This window comes from Halyomorpha halys, unplaced genomic scaffold (assembly GCF_000696795.3).
Source record: "Halyomorpha halys isolate HHAL.00 unplaced genomic scaffold, Hhal_1.1 Scaffold362.1, whole genome shotgun sequence".
NCBI lineage: Eukaryota > Metazoa > Arthropoda > Insecta > Hemiptera > Pentatomidae > Halyomorpha > Halyomorpha halys.
This window is the reverse complement of record NW_027105356.1, coordinates 463,297-484,978: the sequence shown is the minus strand read 5'-3', so window position 1 is coordinate 484,978 and position 21,682 is coordinate 463,297. Positions and strand designations below refer to the sequence as shown.

Sequence of the window (21,682 nt, the reverse complement as noted above, 5' to 3'; positions counted from 1 at the left end):
TTCTTAATTAATATTATAATTTTAATTTCTTAAAGACTTTTTTAATGTTACGAAAACTGATAAGCACCACTAATTACACAAAATAATAAACTAACTTAACTTATAATGATATGTTCTTACAGTATTTAAACTTCAAATTTATTTAGCTAAGCCGGTTTATTTTTACTCATGTTTTGAGGTTCAAGATAAGATGTAAATGGCGAGAAAGTAACTTTAGCAGTTTGAGCACTGGATGTGCATATTGTTATAATGATATATTCAAATCTCATCATTGTTTGATATAAATTATTCCCTATATTAAATCATGAATCACCAATTCCAAGTCTGAGAGTAAATATTACTCAGATTCAATTGCCGAATTATCGGATGACTCATGGCGTTATCAGGTGGCAGGTGATATATAGGTGGCGGTCTAGGCTAGGCGTCAGTGCGCTAGCTGTAACACTATGAATCAGGTATTGGTTTCTCTCATCCTCGCTACGGCGGGAGCCATCTTATTAGTGAGCGTTCCCTCAGATGGTGTGTACAATCCTGGATACGGCTGGAGAAATGGGACTGGAAACACCAGCGTTTGGAACAATAGGGGAAACCGAACTGTCTACGGACAACATCCTTACTACAACTCGAGCTATCCTGCCAATCGCTATCCAGTTAATTATTATGCCAGTCGCATCCCGAGAAGTACACCTTACTGGGGAAACTCGTCGCAGAACGCTAGTCATAACTTCTTTTGGGGCCATAAGAACGTTTATGACAGGTAAGGACTGTTTCATCAGAATTATATACCACATTCCTATATCGAAAAGTAGTAAAATAATGTTTGAGTGATCCGTTTTTTGAACTCCATTTCTTTATTTATATTTATATGATTAACAACCAAAATTTCGGAGTTCTCCTCCGTTTCGTACAAAGTCCTTTTGTACAAACAAATTTTGCCACTGATATAATGTTCCTCTTTGCTGATATATTCATATAATTTTATTTCGTTAATGTTAACTTAACTTAAACTTAACAATCTAACTATGTTTGTCTCATGTAGAGGAAAGGAGAACCCCAAAACGTCAATTGCAACTTAGGAAAGAGAAAGAAATGGTTGATTTAATCAGCAATGTTGGCTAAATATATTAAGTACGATTAGATATAATATGAACAGTAGCATATAGAAATTAACAGAGATACATTTCCACTATGCTTCTTTTTAAATAGAATAGAATAAAATTTAAAAATTGGGTTGATTTGAAAAAAATCGGATAGAGTGTACGAACCATTTCAAAATTTAATAATAAATTAGAAATATTCGGAATGTTGTCCATGTGGATTTTCAAATAACTGGAATTATCATAAAATTAAAATTTTTAAATCTATTTCTGTGAAGATTTCATTAAAAATTCAAAAACTCGAGAGGATTCACCATAAAAAAATCATAGTAATTTTTTTTTCATTATTCTAAATTTTTTTAAAAATGGTATATTATTTTCTAATTCAATCTTTTTCTCATCTATCATGTCATGCCACACCGCAACTAAATTTAATGGTATCTTCTTTTAGATTTGGACCATCCTCTATTATTAGTTCTTTTTATAACGATCGATATTTGCTCTCATTTTTATAATTTATTAATTATTCGATTTTATAATTTAATAAAATACGGAAGAATATATTTTTTTTAACCGTTCGCTTTTCATTAAAAGAAAACACACAAATACATAAATTTCTTTACCGTAACACTTATTTAAATTTCTATGTACCTAAATTGAAACAAAAATATTTAGTATACAGCGAAACAATTGTAAGGAAGCATCTCATCTAAATGAGTAATATTTGTTTGGAAAATGTTGGTTTATGATACATATTTGGCAGAGGAAAATTTACATTTGGAAATAAAATGAATTTTAATTTGTCGATAAAAACCTTTACTTTTCAGAAGTGTGTGTATTGAATTTTAATAGAAAACTCTACTTGATTCTACTTCGAAATTATATTACGGGCAAAAAAAAAACTTCAACACTCTAGAAATTGTTTTTACTACCTGAATCCACTATTATTAATTTAGTACAGTCCTGTTTTGGTTTTTTTAAGGTTTGAAACGATTTTTAAAACTGCTAAAAAAATAGGATTTCATTTAATGTTTAATAATAATTTAAAAATTGTCTGTGTTAGTAAGGAGACAATAGTTATTACAAAATTATAGAAAAAAATGCATTTAGCTCTTAAGCCTTCGGTAAAATGACGTGTCATAATTGAATTAAATTTGAAAACCTTATCCTAATGAAAAATTATTGTTAATGGACCATAAAAGTAAAAAACAAACACTTTGTTTACGCCATGGTAATACTTCTGCTGACGAATGTATGTTAATTTTCAAATTCCAATATTTTTTAATATTGTGATGATATAATTTAGTTTAATAGTATTTTTAACACGATGTACGTAAAAATAAAAGAAAAACATTATTTTATCATTTTTTTAATTGAAAATCATTATGGCAGAACATTAAACAGATAAATTAAATTTTTATTTACACCTCAATTAAAGGAGAAAATTAAAATTTTTAACTAAACTGAATAAGTTATAGATATAGAATTTCGATTCGTTAAAAATACCTTCGCTTTCGAGAAAGGAATATATTAACGTCTGATAAAAAATCATAGGTTGATTCTATTTTCTGAATGCTTTCTAAAGGTTTTTCCATTTTTTTTTCTTCTTATTGCTCCAACTATGAATTTTTTCTGAATACTAAATTTAACATTACATTAACGGTTTTTACTTTCATTCACAAGGAAACATATTGCGATTGTGCAAAGTTTTGAATTCCATATTTTTACAAAAATACCAGTTTTGAAGGGCCCTAAGTCCTAAAACCAAGTCACGGAAAATGGTCTGAGTGTGAACATCTTAGCTCAAAAACGAAAATTCATATGAAACTGAAATTACATATATATACAATATATTCTTCGGATGAGACAAACTTTTTCGCTGCCAGGGCCATTTTATAGAATTGATTTTTCACATTTTTTTCAATTTTCTTCAAAACGGCTTTGACTATTTCCATAAACTTCAGTGAATCTATGAGCAATTAAATTGTATTTATTGCCAGATAGGTCTTACCTGCATTTAAATAGTATGACAGGGCTTAAATGCCATATTTTGAACTAATCTTCCTCTAAAGTACCATTCATTTTGTTAATATAGAAAAATAACCAGTTCTAGTTAGCAATAATAAATAATAGGCAAATGCAAAATACTAAAGAATTTTATGAATAAATTAAGGAGCAAAAAGGAAAACTAGAGATTAGAACGGGAAAAGCCGAGATACATCCGATCTTTACCGAATGCATTACGGCTTCGTTATCTTTGGTTAACTATCGTATACTTAGCAGGAACAAAATTTATATTCATAATGAGATGTTGATACTGGACCGTAGATTAATTATGTTTAGAACATGATCAGAAGGTGCGGTCAGCAAATAAACAAAAAATTATTAATTCTTGCCGACGGACGTTTCGACATGAACTTCAGGTCTTCATCAGGGCTAAAAAACAAAAAGAGATAACAACCATTATTCAGAGAAACATAAAAATTAAAATAAAAAAAATGGAAATGTACATAATAATATATTGAAAAAAAAATAGTTGATAAATAACCATGGAAGTCGGTAGTAGTAGATTGATAACAATGAGAGATGAATACATGTTAATATATAAGATAATATTATATTTAATCTTTTATTGTTATCAATGTACTACAGTCGTCTTCCATGGTTATTAATCAACTATTTCTTTTTTAATTCAATGTTATGTATATTTCCAACTTTGTTAGTTTATTATTTATTTTAATTATTATTTTTTATGAATGATGATTGTTATATCTTATGGTTGTTTAAGCCCTAATCCCCCATAAGCCCTGAAAATCAGGTCGTAACCTCGGCACGAATAAATAATTTTTAGTTTATTTGCTTACCGCACCACCCTTACCTTCCCCTCCCTCAAACATCTTCTCCACAAAAAATTTATATTTGTTATATCCATCTTTTCAAACCCTTGAATAATAATTTTTAAAACAACATAAAAATAAAAATATTTTGTTCATAAATTTTCCCTTCTCTAGCCTTCATTTTTCACCATAATAGTGGTAGCATCAAAAAGAGACCACCAATCTATACAAAAATTTAAATACATTTTTTCATTTTATTTCCTATTTCCTTCCTATATACATACAATAGTTTTCCTCCTTTTCGCACTAAGCACATAAAGTTGTAAGTATCTGTAAATAAAGCATTAGCGAAACCCAGCATGTCAACGCACCACGTGGTTATAGCAGTATTGTTGAATAGTTGTCAAGAAACCCACAAGGCCATGTAATGATTGCCAGTTCATTTCGTCACTCGTTAAAAAAACAACTTATTATGGAAAGGTTATGTCAGCGGAAATATTCTGAGCTAATGGGATGTTACTATATAATTAAATTAAAAAATGAAATCTTAGAAGAGTCAATACCTCTATATACATAAATTTATTTCTTAGTAAAGAAATATTTTAAGTTTTTTCTTTATTTAAGCAAACGTTTAAAATAAATTTTGGTAGAAACCCGTGAAAATAGGAAAGGTGATAGATAATAAAGCGGAAGGTAATTACTTGGTCATTATCGTTAACTTCAGAATGATAATGAAAGAATAGATAAAACATAATAGCCCATCAAAGCTTGCGCTGTGAAAGTTCTGAATATAGACAAAAATGATTTATTCCACATTATTATAACTGCAATGGATAACATGAAGGATAACATAATGGATGGTGTTCGTGGATTGATTAGTTAATCTTTTTATTTTAATAAATGAAAATTTGAGTTTATTTATTTATTTGTTCAATCTAATTTATTTGATGTCCACGTATTAAACTTGAAACCATATGTAAATATAGCCATACTGCAGAGATACATAAGTCTTACCAAGGGTTTTAATCGATTAACTAATTTTTATTAAGTGTAATATATATTGTGAAACACTAAATCAAAAATAATTCCAAGTATTTCAGAATTTAGATACATACGAATATTAAACAACTTATTTGTATTAAATATCTTATTTTAAAAAATAATTGTGTTTTACGACGTCGAAAGATTTATGTTTTTGTCAGATAAGAAGTATTTCTGAGGATTAACGCAAAAAATGTAAAACGACTTAGAAGCTTTGAGGATTTAACCAAGAATTATATCGAAGGGAATCCTCACCTAAGGCTGTGGATTTGGAAAAATATTTCTATTTTTTTTTAATTACTTATTTATTGTAATTTACAACTGTACAAAATAATACAATAGATAAATATGTTGTATGTTTCATAGACACTTGAAAATCTTGGGAAGGAACCACCAACATTAATTTAAATTAGAAGGTCCCGTGGCCATCTTCTTTTTAGACGCCTCGGAGGATTATCAGGGATAGTTAAGGATGAAAGATTAAGAATTAATGGGTTAGGATGGTTAAGGAGTTTGGAATGAAAAGACGCATATCTGTTTTGGGTCAATTCTGCAACGAATGGGATGTTAAGGTCTTTGTGAATGAGTTTAATTGTGACGTAATAAGGAGCATCAAGGATTTTACGTAGGATTTTGGACTGTAACAATTGGATGCGGGAAGAATTTGATGGTTTGGTGGAGCCCCAGAGCTCAATTCCATATGTCCAAATTGGTCTAATTATCGTAGTGTATACTAATTTTTTGTAGTGAATGGGAAGTTTAGAGCGTTAGTCAAGTAAGTGTTGTAGCAATCGGAATCTACGAGCAGTTTCTTGTCGTTTCAGTCTTGTGTGTGGATTCCAAGTAAGTCTCTTGTCAAGATGGAGTCCTAAGTATCGAATCTGTTCAACAGCTGCTAGTGGATTTCTAATTTTAATTATATAATCTCTCTAATATATAAAAAAGATTTTTAGAGATCACTGTATATTATTTTATTTAATATATGTGGTGCAATAATAAAAATGGGTTGTAAACCATTGGGTTTAACAGATGAAGAACGCAATTTGTGAAAATAAGTACAAATGAAAAATGAATGTATTCTGCATTTATCCTGCATTACATGATATGTTTAAATTATATTTATAGAATTTTAGCAAAGGTTAGTACAATTATATGAATTGGTCTGTCGTTAGGTTGACAAGAGGTGACCCCTAGTAAGATTAAAAATTAAATAAATTAAATTTTATTTTTATTAAAAGAGCTGTAATAAAAAAAAAGTATAGAGGCCGTGATGAGGCACATGATTCAGGTTATCGTGGAATTAATTCTACTGAGATTAGTTAATATTGATTTCGTGGCAGAGGAACAAATCGTAAAAATTTTATTCTAGCAACGAAGTGATAAAGATAAGAACTTATGAACCTATTTTTCAAACTTCTTCCATGAATTTTTTTTGGACAGGGAGTTAAAAAAAAAATGAAAAATTAAATGAATAATATTTCGGAGGAAGATAGTCCGAGTGGCGGTCAAGAAAGGTTTCAAAATAGTAACAAAAACTATTTATTTTTAATCAATCTTTCGTCCCTTTTTGCAGGGCTGATAACCAACAAAAACACCATTATTATCAGCCCTGACAACCATCTTCCTTCAATCTATTTCACACGGTCAACTATCTTCTTCCAATATAAATCAATAATAATGCTTTTTTTTCAAAAAAATATTCTTTAATAATTTTACTAAAAAAAAAAATCTGAACAATGGAAATATTGCACACGCTTAGACTAGAATAAGTTAGTAAGCACTAGGACAGCTTACCTCAGAGCGTTCACACAATGCAATTATAATAATTTATAAATAATATATAAGGTAATAACATTCATTAATTCACAGGTTACTTTACTTCACCCGAGTCAAGAAGTCTAGCAGTTTCATGAGGAAGGTCGTTCAAGACATGGAATTCCCGGCAAGGTACCAACGCCCCAACGGCACTATATCCTACATCGAAGTTCTTGACCAAAAACCTGTCGGTGAAGGCGGCTATGCTTCCATCCTGAGGGGAGGAGTTGGCTACAAGAACGTCACCTTCCACTTCAAGTCTGAGAGGGGCAAAGGCTTCGATTTCTCAGTTTATGTATACGGATATTAAGCAAATAACAATTGGATTCCAAATATGTCATCAATCTTTCATTTATTTTATATTACAATTTTATACTTTAATTTTCTATTCATTGCGTTTAGTTTCACCCAAACGACCTATAAAGTCAATATAATTCACATATAATTTTTCATGAAAATATAACACATTCCATCTTTAGCCAGTATGTAAACAGTTCGGTCTGTTTATGTCTAGAATGGAAAATATATATATTTTTATCACTGCAATTAAATTTGGTCAAATTTCTCATAATACATTAACCAATGAACCCTTCATTAGTGACATGAACAAAAGGACAACTTGCCTCGAGGGTCAAGGGGCCTATTGGTTCAACTTTTTTTCCTAGAAATATTTGAGATGATCGAAAAAATGACTAGAAATAATATCAATCATTATTCAACATAGAATAAACCAAATCTTGAAGATTTTAGGATAAATATAAATAGTATTTATGAGGAAAGGTCTCAGAAATAAAGTGGTGTGATATCGTAACCTTCCACGTGGGTTCAGTCAAATTTCAAGTTAACCTTGAAGTAATTGTACAATAATTTCACTCAGTGGATTCTAAAAGTAAAGTTTACCATTCCTTGGAGGTGTGTAGGCCTAAAATGACATTTTTTCAAAATGACTAGCTTATATTTTTAGGTTTATGCCCAACTAAAGCTTGCTGAACAGATTAGCTACTTAGAAATTAATCTTGACAAGAGACACTTGGAATCCTTATACTTGACTTCAACGACGAAAAACTGCTTGTAGATTCTGATTACTAGAAGACCTACTTGATGAACGCTTTGAACTAGGAAAAAACTCTTTACTACAAAAACTATTTTATACTATAATAATCACATCCATTTAGACAGACAAAATTGAGCTTCGGGGCTCCACCCAAATTCCTCCCGTATCCAATTCTTACAATTCAAAATCCTCTGTAAAATCCTTGATGCTCCTTATTACGTCACAAATAAACTCATTCATAAAGGCCTCAACTCCCTATTCGTTTGCAGATCTATATAGATCCCTGAATCGATATATTTCAAATAAATATACCAACCCCAACGCATTAGTTCTTAATCTCTCATCCTGAACAATCCCTGATAAACCTCCAAGGCGTCTTAAAAGAATATAGCCAATGGATCGTCTAATTTTAAGCAACGTGGGTGGTTTCTTCCCACGGTTGTCATGTGTTCAAAAATATTTATCACATTTACTAATAGTTTTTTTTTTATACAGTTGCAATGTTCAATAAATAAATATAAAAATACCCCTTAAAGTTTCACTTGTATCTTAACCATGTAAATTATTAAAATTTATATTATTTAATGCGTGAATTTTCGTTTATAATAAGTTAATTACCTTATATGTTATGAGATATAACAAGGGTTATGTCATTATAGATTTTAAAGTAATTCTATTTTACCCGAATGGGATGTCATGTGCCAAGGTAGTAAAGTGAATTTAGGTTTTTACCAAGAAACCCACTTACAATGAATGAATCTAATTTTTTTTTCATTTTTATTGCATTTTTCATGTCCAGAACAAACAAGTTTACCCAATAAAATTTTCCATTTTTGTTGTTTGCTTTTGTGCTTTTCCCATCAAAATTACATTTGTTCAATAATAGTGTACTTTTTTTTAAACAGCTAACGCCCGTTTTATGTTAGAAAATAAATTTTTCTCTTTTATATGAGCTAAAAACAGGAACAGTAAACGAATGTACTGGACTATTTCAACAGCACGACATCTGAAGTCCATTTTGTTGAAGCAACTATAATTTCGCTTATTTTTGCTGACCCGTAGTTCTGATTCTATTGATTAACTGATTCAAATTAAAGACATTGTCTAATGACTAGCCTTTTCATGCAAAATAATATAAATGAGGATGAGTATCAGCGAAGAAGAAGACGAAAAATGGTTGTAATGCAACGACTTCTCTGAAGGAGGTTGGATACGTGCAAATTTAGGTATTTGGCCTGAAAAGCTTCCCAAAGTCAATTTTAGTTTCTTAACTTCCAGTCATATATGGTATTTTAATTGAGTAGCCAGATCTTTGGAGAATGCGGTCTGAACCAGACACGTCGTGCGACCAAGGATTGTTAGAAAGATCATGGAAAGTAATGACGGTTACATCCCAAGGCTCTTCCCTGCTTGTTCGATTTGGCTATTATCCCTCGTCCTTAGAAGAAGTGCTATAATGGAAGGAATATTCTTCTAGGGCAAATGATGCCATAAGGTGTGGTCTATTCCATTCGTAGGTGTGGTCCAGTACGCCATATTTGAAATCGAGAGTTGCTGCCGCGATACCAGATGGTTATGCAGGGGAGAACAAAACAACAGAGATATTCAAAGCGTGCTCACATTTTATTGTTGTTATTGGTTTTTTTTTTTTTTTGCATTACTAGTTATTCTCAGTAACTTTTTTATAAAAATTTAATAGTCTAAACAATAATGTTTACTGTTTTTACTTTTTTTTTTTTTTTTAAACAACTTTCTCCAGTATATCAAAAACAATTACTTATTTGATCAAACTTTATATTTTAATGTTTTCCTTAAAAGAAATTAATTTCATATTAACTGTTCCAAGTAAATATTATTTATATAATATACTACTGCATAATTGGTAAATTAAAATTAAATGTTCACTCCATTCTTTTTAGAAGAGTAAATATATTTTGGGATCCTTGATATTCACACTGAAATGAGTCTATTTTCTCATCATCCGTTCCTTTCTTACTAATAGATTATTCCAAGTAAACCACAATGGTTCCTATGCATCCCTCTACTTTCAATCCGCTGTTGTTCCTCAAGGTAGTATTCTCGGTCCCATCCTCTACACCGTCTGTACAGCTGACATCCCAACAACTCCTGATACTATCCTTACCACATATGCTGATGACAAATGTGTGCTCACAATTAGTAATAACCCTTTCCTTGCATCCCAAAGTCTCCAGTCCCATATCACAAGCCTCGAAGAATGGTGTCAAAAATGGAGGATAAAAATAAATCCCAACAAATCACTTTTACTCTTCGTCATAAGCCTGCCGACTGCCCTATAGTATACTTTAATAACGTGGCTCTTACCCCAGTAGAACAGATTTGTTATCTTGGACTACACCTTGACAAACGACTAACCCGGAGTCCTCACACAAGACTGAAAACTGCACGCAGATTCCGACTATTACTGCACTATTAGACTAACGGTCTAAACTTCCAACTCATTACAAAAGACTGATCTACATGACTGTAATAAGGTCCATCTGGACAAACGGATTTGAGCTTTGGGGCTTCACTAAACCTTCGAATTCCTCTCGTATCCAATCCTTACAATCCAAAATCCTTCTTAAAATTCTGAATGCTCCTTAATTTGTTTCTAATAAAACTATCCATTAATACCTAAATGTTCCTTATGTAATCGATCTAGCCCGAACCCGATATCATTCCTTCCATTATAAATTCCCTAACCACCCAAATCCACTTGTTTCTAACCTTGGTTCCACTTCCGTTCCAGCAATCCTCCGAGGCGCCTGAAAAGAAGATGGCCTCGTGACCTTATATTGTAAAATGTTTTTAGAGTTATACTACTGGGTAGTTTTTCTACATGCTGTATCATATTATTATCATTATGTCATTATGATCAAATTTACTTGTTGTATTTTTTATACAGTTGTAAATATCAATAAATAAATTAAAAAAAAAAAATCTGAACAGAACAGAAAAGGAAGCGCGGATTTCTCTAGAATGGCTTAGTGGATTTTAATTATAGATATACCAAATTATTGTAAAAGACTATTATTATTATTATTATTATTATTATTATTACACTGAGGGTCGGGAATCCCTTCCTCACTTCGACCCAATTGGATCTTTTGTGAGTAACCCCTCTTTCCACTAGATATCCCATATGAATCCTATGCTTCTTATGAAGTTCAATAATTTATTTGGGTTTATTCTAGAAATGTCTTCAGGTTCCATTCTGTCCTGTCCCAGATACTGTAATCTTCTGAATGCAAGGGCTTCACATTCACACAGAATGTGCTGTCCTTTTCTTCATCTTCCATACATAGACGGCAGGTGGAATCCTCCACCAGCCTCATCTTCTTAAGATGATATTTTAAGGAGCAGTGGCCCGTGAGGAGTCCTGTTATCGTCCTCAGTTCATTTCTAGTAAGGTTAAGGTAAAATTTTGCCATTTCCTCTGATATTTTAATGAAGAGCTTGGATTGTTTCATACCTGGTTTCAGCGTCCAGTATGTTTCCTTCTCTTTTTGTTCCCAGGAGTTAACCACATTCCTGATTGCACTTCCAGATATGTTGCAATATGGCTCAGGGCCAATGAGCTTAATTTCTGATCCCTTCCTAGCTAGGGTATCTGCCATCTCGTTACCTTCAATCCCCTCATGTCCTGGGGTCCACATCAAGGTCAGTTTATTGCATCTGGGTAATTCCTTAAGTCTCTCTAGGCATTTCCAGACTAGCCCTGATTTTATTGTATAGGACATTATTGCCTTTAAAGCAGCCTGGCTGTCGGATATTATATAAATTCCTTTTGGATAGTTTTTAATGATAGACTGTAAAAGATTATGAAACTTCTATTCTCTTCATTTTTGCAACTAAATGAATGAGTTTACAGAATTATATTAATGTGCGAAATCCATATTAACTTCAACGTCAAATTTCCTTCAAGGGCCGTTGCCAAATCTCCACCCTTTAGCCTGATTATTGTTTAGAAAGAGGTTATGGTTATGGCACCCCCACGCCTTCGCTCCTACTGCCTTAAAATTTCCAGTTATTTTTTTCTATAATTGCTGTTTATTAAGGTATGTACTACAATTTATGACCACTTTTAATTGATAATAGCTAACTACAATTGTGTGAAAGCTACTTTCAATACTACTATTTAAATCGATTTTTTTTTCTCCATTTGTATAAACAAATATCTTTTTGTGATACTCCCGGCGTATCCCTGTGCTTAATTCTATTTGATCGGAATATTAGATTAAGAGTAATAATCATAGTTTTAATATTAGAAAACTAGGAAATTAAGTTATAATGAGGAAGTTTTATAATTAAAATAGTAAAGATATATTTATAAAAATTATAATTTAAATTTATACAATAACTTAAATAGATAACAATCGACTATGCCGCTCTATTAGTTACGTCAAGCTGCCCTCCACTTCGATGCTGGCGTGCGCCCTTCCAGAATCAGCTTCTGACTCGAAGTGCAAGGTGGCGTAGTCGTAGTCTTCAGAGCCGCGGATGATGAAGACCTCCCCTTCCAGGTTGGATGTGGGGTCGTAACTGACCTCTACGTCTTTGATGCTTCTGGTCCTATACTTAGGAGGCACAACGACGTCTATGTCAACCGTCACCTTCCCAAAGAAACCACGTTTGTCGAAGGAAAAGGATAATTCGTGTATTGTACGCGGCGGGGGGAAATAGGAGAATCTATAAAAAAAAAAAAAACATGATTCATCAGGTAATCGAACAAACAGGAAAATAATGAAACAAGATATCTTAGGTTTGTAAAATAATAAATTAGATACTAAATAAATTATTTATGAAGAAAAATCTTTATATTACTAAGTAATACATGTCAATTTGACCAAAAATATCATAAATAGAGAACATATACGTAAAACGTATGCTAAATTTTATTTAAGAAAGCAATCTAGATGGTAATATCTGTTGATTCATTTAGTTAATCAAAATGATCATTGTTCATTTAACGTTTTATTGTGAGAGAGAGAAAAAAATCATAAAATATCATTTGAGGAAGAAGATAGGCTTAATATAACTATGTAATTTTATTTTATTTATTTATTTTTTAATTTTGTGTCCTCTTATCATATATCTTTTATTATAATTTTAAGTACTTAATGATAACTACCTATTTTCTGGGACAGTAATTGGAAGAAAATACATCATTTGATAGCATAATACTAAATAATTAATAATATAACTAAAATAAATAATAAAATAATAATATACCATAATGAATAAACCGATTTGGACATTAAAGCTTAACAATAATAAATTCTTCATTTATACTAGAGTAATACCTCTTTACAATAATAATACAAAAATATTAATAGAACCTATGAGTAAAAATAAAGGAGAAAAATAATTAGTACATAATAATTTTTAAAGAAACTATGTACCATTACAACCCATGGATTAGGAGTGTAGTACTTTGTAAGGAAGACCTTTTACTAGGCCAACGGGTGTGCGGTGATTTGGTCAGAATCATGTTCGACAGACATATTTTTACACAATTAAGGATGTCCACTTTATGAGGCTGGGTGGACCATGGAGGGCTGACTCAGTTACAGAAAATAATTATCTGCCAAAGCCGGATTCGAACCCAAGTCCTTGAAGTTAGTGGTACAGTTCCGGACCAATGAGGAACCCACTCGTACAGTACATAATAATAATAAATACAATCATAATAAAGTAATCTTTGGATCTTTAAACAAAAAAATAAATATATCATAATAATAAATTAGAGAATGCTCATTAAAAGGAATAAATTCCTAAATTATAAGACTCTTATATTTATTATTTTTACATCTCTTTCTTGTATTATATTCACCATATCTTTATATCTCTTTCCTCTAAACGCGGCATATTTGAAATAGAAATAAAACCGTTAACGGTCATCTCCCTTCTACTCATGTGTGCTTCCGATTTTCTGTCAAAATCTATAAAGTTATCAACTTGAACAGGTGGTTAGTCCTTATTTGTTCTTTACTCTTTTATTATTATTTTTATTTATAATAATTTATAGTTAAATTTTGTTTTCTCATATCTACTTTTCTGTTTTTGCGGCTACTGTACATTTTTAACCTTATAGTTTGCGTATTTTTTTCAAATTCTTATCATTGTTTATTTTGTACTGATACTATTTTATTTCTTCTATTCTTTTCGTTTATTTTTTTTTTTTTTTTACATAATTTTAACCCTGCCTTAATTAACCTTTTTGTATGTTATTATTTAACTATATTAAAATGTTTTTAGTTCTTTTTTTTATTTTTAGCCTAAATGAAACTCTACACTAACTATTTTAGTTCTTTTTGACCACCTCTGAAACCAGACTAACTCTGATCACCTTTTTCTTTATTTTAAATTATATGGTCAATTATTTATATATATTAAAAATAATAATTTCGACAGTACTAATACACTTTTATAATTATTTTATGATTGTAAATAAGAATTATCTATTTTAATTCTGTTGGAACTGAGCGGATAGAAAGTGAGGAAATAAGCGGAGTTTGAAACTGGAAAGGTAGAAGGGGGAAGGGGGTAGGTTCCATGGGGAAAAGAATCTGATAAGGAATGATCTCTCAAAAACTACAATTCGGCAGACTATTCTATACTTATTTAGATCCAGCTATAAAATCATAAAGCCTTATAGTCATAAAAAAAGGTATTTAACACTTTCTGTAAGTATAATACTACTTCAATAATATCTATATATAAAGTTTAATATTACTTACCCTTCAACGCCCAAAAAGAGGAGAAGAATTAATGCGTACATTCTCAGTGCCATCTCGGAAGGAATGCCCTCAAGTCCCTGACAAGTCTGTGGAACCAATAATTTAAACCAGTCTTATCAATGAAATGACACATTATTACTACATTCGTTTAAATATTTTTCGAGAAAAGTCTCTTTTGTTTAATAACGGGAATTCCTGATATATTCTCAACCAATCAGGTAGGTACAAGCACATTGTCCTTAGCAGTTTTTAGATTAATTGACGCACCATTAAATAAATAAAGATAAGGGTTTTTTTTGCATTGCGGAACTGTTTGCAAACGAGGAGCCGATAAAGTTGTTAACGACTCGATGTGATATGTAACCACTAGAAATTTACTAATTCAAGATAAATGTAAAAAGAAATACTCAATTTCATGAGGATTCAACTATATTTATCCAATGTTTTTTTTTTTTTTTAAATTTTGAAATTATTAATTCCACATTGTATAATTGAAGTTGAACTTGTTGGGAAATATTGTGTTAAGAGGTTTTTTTTCAGTTGTATATAGTCAGTCGAATTTCTAGTAATTGGATAGTAGGGGTCAGTCATGTAAGAGTTGTTTATAGTACTTAAACCGAATTAGTGTTAATGCTCTGCATTGCTTGATTCTACCATCTTTTTTATTAATTTTAAGGACTACTAAATTTCAAATAATGTTTTTTCGTCTGAGACAAATTAAAACATTTACACCGTACCGAGACCACTGCTTACTATCCAATTACTAAAAATATAGTGCGGTTTGGACACTATCACTTTTCATCCAATACACAGTCCTATATGTTTTGTAGATTAATGTGCTCGTGTTGAAGTTATAACATTTTTTGTGAATGTAGGAAAAAAAAAAAACTTAAAGAGTAGAGAAGGCAAAAAAATACGAACAAAAATATTATTTATCTTTTGAATGGAATATGGTCTGGGAGCGGTCAAATAAAACTCAAATAGTAAATGGGTGTACTATTTTATTTGAGCCAACGTTTTGCCCCACGTTGCAGGGCTTCGTCAGGGCTAAAAAATATACAAACACTGGACATAGAATAAAAACATAACAGGGGTATACAGTGAAACGTAAAATTTAATAAGAAAAATTAAAGGTTATAAACAATAAATGAAAACGGTAATAGTCACAGAAAGATAAGAGATCAAATAAGAGAAGAAATATTAAAGAAAGTACAAATTAGGAGATGAAAAGGGAAAAGAATAAAATCAAATGAAAATGAATGAGACAGAATTCATACCTGTTTTGACAGATAACAAAGTCAGAGTAAACCGTTTGTATTGGGAGGAGTGGGAGTGGTAGTATAGAACGTCATATAATAACGAAAATAATTTTAAAGTAAACGATGTAAAAATTAATAATATTAGGTACACAACAAATGATAATATACATAACAGAGGAAGAGAATAATTTTACCATATTATAAAATAAAAAATATAAAATCCATCAACCTGGTAACCCTCTTCGTCCCATTATTTCTAGTATCAACGCTCCGTCTTCTAAACTCAGTAAATTTCTTCTTCCTGCTCTTCAAATCCTCAGCCACAATAACTCTTATGATATTCGTAATTCCTTCCACCTTAAAGAACTATTACAATTCTTCAACATACCTGACAACTTTATCTTAACTTCCTTTGATGCCGAAAGCCTTTTTACTAACATCCCCATTGACAAAGCCCTTCATATCGTTGAGAAGAACTGGACTATAATTCAACCTCATACCACTCTTAACCTCAGCTTTAGAACTTTGCTGTAATTCTGATTACCTGACATTTCACGATAAATTTTACCACAAAATTAGCGGACTAGCGATGGGGAACTGCCTACTACCAGACTAACGTACAACGTGTTAAACAAATCCTACTCAACAACAATTTCCCGCAGAAAATTACTATAACACTACTTGATTCTTACATTAACCGTGTTACTCCAATCCCTCCTGTACCCAACTCTTCTCAACACACTCCATCCCTTTTTCAGTACAGGTTCCTTCCGTACATCCCCATTCTTTCTGATAATATTAAAAATCCTTAAGATCCACTATTCCCACCCTACGTCTTGGCTTGAAGTCCCACAACACAATTTCCTATCTTTTTTCCAAATTGAAAGACCCTATTCCTTTCTTACACCGTTCCAATGTAGTTTACCGGATTCTACCCCATGTTACAATTCGTTCCATATAGGCGAAACTAAAAACCAACTTAAGAACCGCATTTCCCAGCACAAAACATCTATCAATTTCTGTAATCCACTTGCCTCTAAATTATCAGAACACGCCTTAAACCTGAATCACACTTTTAATTTCGACAATCCTTCCATTCTTTCCACTGTCCCCAACCATAAAAAACGTCTTATCTCGGAGTCCAATTATATAAATTTAACGGAGAATTCCGTCAATTATAAAGTTGATAAAGACTGCATGGTATATTGTCTTTCTTAATTACTTACATATATTGTATCCCATTATTTTAACTTTATTTCTTCTTTGTTTTTCTATCCATGACAATTTTTTTTTTTTATTATAATTTATTTACTTAATTTTTTTTATTTTGTTATTTAATAATTTTGTAAATATTTCTTCTCCCCCTCTACTATGCATATTATCATTTATTGTGTTCCTAATTTTATTAATTTTTACATGGTTTACTTTAAAATTATTTTCATTATTATGTGACGTACTATACTACCATCCACACTACAAACGGTTCATTCTGACTTTGAATTCCTTAAAACAACAAAAAAAATGCTTTAAAAGAAAGCTTTAATATCTGAAAACCAAAACAATGCAATTAATTACAAAATGGACACAAAACATTTAAATGTAGCATATGCTAAACTGCACAAATAAAACTAAACAAATAACAATTCCATCTGACTAAAGAAAGTAGACAGTACTAAAAATAGCAACAATAGCAAATAGTTTCTTTGTTAACTGTGTATGCAGTACCAAGACAAAGGGGAAGAAAACAATAAATTTAATAATTCACAGATATATCTTTAAAAATAAGTTAAAAAAACAGTTATTGAAATTTGTTTCCAAATTAATTTTGCAAAATACAATATAGAAAATAAAGTTCACTCAAAATAAGAGAAAAGCAACATACTAGTTTGTATAAAAAAAAAAAAATTGGTAATAAAAAACTATAAATTTTTAATTAGTATATTGCTGATAAAAATCTCTAAAACAAATGTCAACTAATACGTCCATGCAGTTGTATTTATAATATCAAAGAATTTGAACAAGATGGGATGAAGAAGTAAAGAAAAGTTGTTTGAAAAAGGTTAAATAAAAAAAAAAAGTCACTTAAAATTAAATTTTGAAAATAAAATCAATAAAAAATGTATTCTTATATAGTTTTATTTATTTTTTTTTTTTACAATGTGGTTTTAATAAGGTTCCAAGAATATTTTTACCTAACCATTCTTATTGATAATTAATGATTTAAAAATGAATCACGCTAGAAAAAGATACAACAATAATAAAGTTGTTCTAATATTAACTTATTTATTCAACAATTAATTAATGCTGTGACGCACCGGATATATGAAATTACTACGATCAACACTTGTAGATGCAAGTTCGGACCTGCTCCGATAAGAATACACCAAGAATTCCCGCAATTAGTCATTACTGTTTTCCGTTGATTCTTATACGTTTTCATTATAACATGAATCATTTCGCAGATAAGACTGGTTTAAATTCCTGGTCCCGAAGACCGAGGGCATTCCTTCCGAGATGGCACAGGGACTGTACGCATTAGTTCTTCTCTTCTTCTTGGGCGTCGAAGCCTTCCAGGTCGATCTGCAGAACGAATATGTACCTTGGACGAGGTATTTATAATATTATTATAGAAATATTAACCTGCCCTTACATTAAAATAGATTTTGAAAAATGTAAATAAATAGTTGTGTTTCTTTTGACTGCACCCCTGACCATCTTCATAATTCGATACGGTCAATAATTTATACATATAATGAATCGTTATAGTTCATAAATTAATCTTAAATTTAAAATGATCATAAAAGATAATTTTAGACATTATTATTTTTTAAATCATAATAGCAAAGGTCTAATTAATGTTTGAATAATTTAGCATTTAACCTAGAAATTATATTAACATTAAATAATTACTATGATAAACTTTTCATATTTATGGTGAACACAATTGATATTTCAATAGGCTTTAATAGGTGAGCCATTTTTATTTTATGTAGACAGCAACCTAAGTTTTTTAAATCATACCCAAAATTATAGGAATGAAATAAAATTGTATTCATTAGAAACAACTATATTAAATTAGTTGTATTTTTTTTTAATTGCTACACATAAATCAAAATTTTTAAGGAAAATCATTTGGCTCACATTTAACCTACAATTTCCCCATGTTAAACTAGATAATAATAAACATTTCTATAATAGTTCCTTCATATACATAATTTCAATGGACATGTTCAATTTTATTCAATCCTTATAACTTCAGATGTAATTTAAATCACAAAATAAGTTGCTCTCTAATTTAAATAAAAATAAATGATTTATTAATTGGAATAAAGTATAAATGTAGAAAATAAAACTGTTATGGAAATAGTATAGTTCAGTATTAAAACATTGTGCGTTTAATTTGGTCTAAACGGCTTCAGACATTATTTTAATTGATTATCAGTAATTTAAAACGAATCCAATAAGAACAACTACACTATTTGTTTATAATAAAAACAATTTTATTCAATCCCAATTGATAAATAAAAATTTAAAAAAAAAAACCAAAATGTAGGTTGCTGCACTCTAGCTTTTTTTCGTAAACGAATTAATTAATGATGAAGTCTTAATTATTTACTCAAATAAAATTAAACATATATTACAAATTACATTGGTTATATTGTAGATAATAATTAAAAAGTAATTCACTACGAAATAGAATTGTAAAAATTAATTTTTCCTGGTATATTATTTTTTATAATTAATTATAATGACTTTGAGAACTTATAATTGTATATTTTATTTTCAGGTATAGAAATTATCGAGCCCGCCGGATGAGTACAACATCCGATTTCACCTTTTCCTTCGACAAACGTGGTTTCTTTGGGAAGGTGACGTTCGACATAGACATCGTTGTGCCCCCTGAGTTGATGTCCAGGAACATCACAAACATAGACGTGAGGTTCGATCCCACATCCGACCTGGATGCGAAAGTCTCCGTCACACGCGGTGGCTTGGGATATGACTTCGCCACTTTGCACTTCCAGTCAGATGCCGACGCTGGAAAAATGCATGTCTACGTCATATTGGAGAGTAGATGAACATAACCAAGACGGCGATTATATATTTCTTTAATTTATTGTACAAATGTAAATAATAATTGTTTTTTAAATTTAAATGTTCACGATTATTACCTCATGATAACTGTACATGTTCCAATACCTTCAATCCGGTCCTTAATCCTTACGAATATTTAGGCCAGCACTGTTAGTGTTAGTGGACTGCATGAAATTTTATCAAGAAAGATTAATTGAAATTGACAAAAGTAAAAAAAAAGGGCTTGAATAAGTTTGTCGATTGCCAAAATTAAACTTAATTTAAAATTAATTTGAATTTGATGGTTAGCCAATTTTAAAAACAGAGGTATATTCAATAGAATTACTTTCTCCCTATATATAACATTCAATCTAAGCCATTATTCCTTCTTGAAAATGAAATCGTTGTGTAAAAATGTGATTAATGTTCTTATTTTATTGATATATATTACATTTAACATTACAAAATTTTATTTTATCCTTATTTATCCATGCGCAGGTTAATTATATTCATATTATTTATTTTTCTGTTAATATACATATAGAGATATAATTATTTTTATTTAGTCATATTTAATTTTTTTTATTATTATTTTTCAATTTTAGTATGAATGTGATCATTTATCACTATTACTTATTGCCTAAGGTTGTAGCAGTTAGTAAGACGTATCAAGAGAGAAATGCTTTATTTAGCCATGCTCCTCAAATACCTTGGTTGCTACAATACACAGCATACTAATCAATCCATGATCGGACATATATTCACTTTATATAATTTTTTTTCTCTAGCTTTTCCTAATGTACACACTAAATACATATATTTTATTTATGTATTTAGTTGCGAGCCTACCTTCTACGCCACAACCCCTGATGAAGACCTGAAACTCAGGTCGAAACGTCGGCATGAAATATATAAATATGGTTTTGTTTATTTATGTTGTTCTTTGCTGACCGCACCCCCCCCCCCAACCCGACAAACTTCTCCAATTATATTTTATTTTATTTTTTTTCAATTTAACAATTTCATTGCATTTGACAATTTTGTTCTCCCTATCTCACTCTCTCAGACCTCCCCTCTCCAGTGATCCGCTACCCACGTTCGATCCGTTGGACAAGTTAAACAAATTTATCATTAGATAGCAACCAAAGACATAATAGTAATAGTAGATAGAAATAAGAAACAAATAAATTAAAAAAATAAAATAAATATAAAAATTTCGAGAAAAAAAATTTAGTAATATAAAAGAATAGATAAGTTAAAAGAATTAATTTAATGAATAAATAAGTTAAGGGAATACATTAGTTAAAACACAAATCGACAGGTCCAACAACTAAAAACTAAAATTATAATTTAAAAATATTGAAAATGAAATCTACCCTCCAACAAGCAAAATAATGTAATTCAAGACTCACTGATGGCTTATACCAAACTACCAATACCAACTGTTGGTACAGAACACCATTCCTATCATCCCTGATGAAGCCCTACAATGTGGGGTGAAACGTTGGTTAACAATAAATAGTTTTTTGTTGCTATTTTTAAACCTTTTGACTGTCTCCTCCAATCTATTTTTATTTTAATAATGATAAAAGATTTTCGATTGGAGAAGTTTGTCGGGGGGTGCGGTCAGCAAAGAACAACATAAATAAACAAAACCATATTTATTTATTTTATGCCGACGTTTCGGCCAGAGTTTCAGGGTTATGGCGTAGAAGGTAGGCCTGCAGCTCAATAGATTTTTTAA

At 30.5% G+C, this 21,682-nt stretch overlaps 2 protein-coding genes and 1 long non-coding RNA gene across 3 annotated transcripts; 2 read left to right on the top strand and 1 right to left on the bottom strand.

Moving 5' to 3' along the window:
* Positions 1 to 286: 286 nt before the first annotated feature.
* Positions 287 to 7,178, top strand: LOC106681738 (probable salivary secreted peptide). The gene is made up of 2 exons (XM_014422204.2): positions 287 to 757; positions 6,845 to 7,178. The coding sequence occupies exons 1-2, from the start codon at positions 447 to 449 to the stop codon at positions 7,098 to 7,100; spliced, it is 567 nt and encodes a 188-aa protein (XP_014277690.1). The 5' UTR covers positions 287 to 446; the 3' UTR covers positions 7,101 to 7,178.
* A 5,009-nt stretch (positions 7,179 to 12,187) lies between these two features.
* Positions 12,188 to 15,265, bottom strand: LOC106681729 (uncharacterized). The gene is made up of 2 exons (XR_010844262.1): positions 14,606 to 15,265; positions 12,188 to 12,554 (listed from the first exon to the last, which is right to left on the bottom strand). It is a non-coding gene; the product is annotated as an uncharacterized lncRNA (long non-coding RNA).
* Positions 15,266 to 18,313: 3,048 nt separating this feature from the next.
* LOC106681730 (uncharacterized) lies at positions 18,314 to 20,020 on the top strand. Its single transcript, XM_014422201.2, has 2 exons — positions 18,314 to 18,473; positions 19,652 to 20,020. The coding sequence occupies exons 1-2, from the start codon at positions 18,379 to 18,381 to the stop codon at positions 19,941 to 19,943; spliced, it is 387 nt and encodes a 128-aa protein (XP_014277687.1). The 5' UTR covers positions 18,314 to 18,378; the 3' UTR covers positions 19,944 to 20,020.
* Positions 20,021 to 21,682: the final 1,662 nt, after the last annotated feature.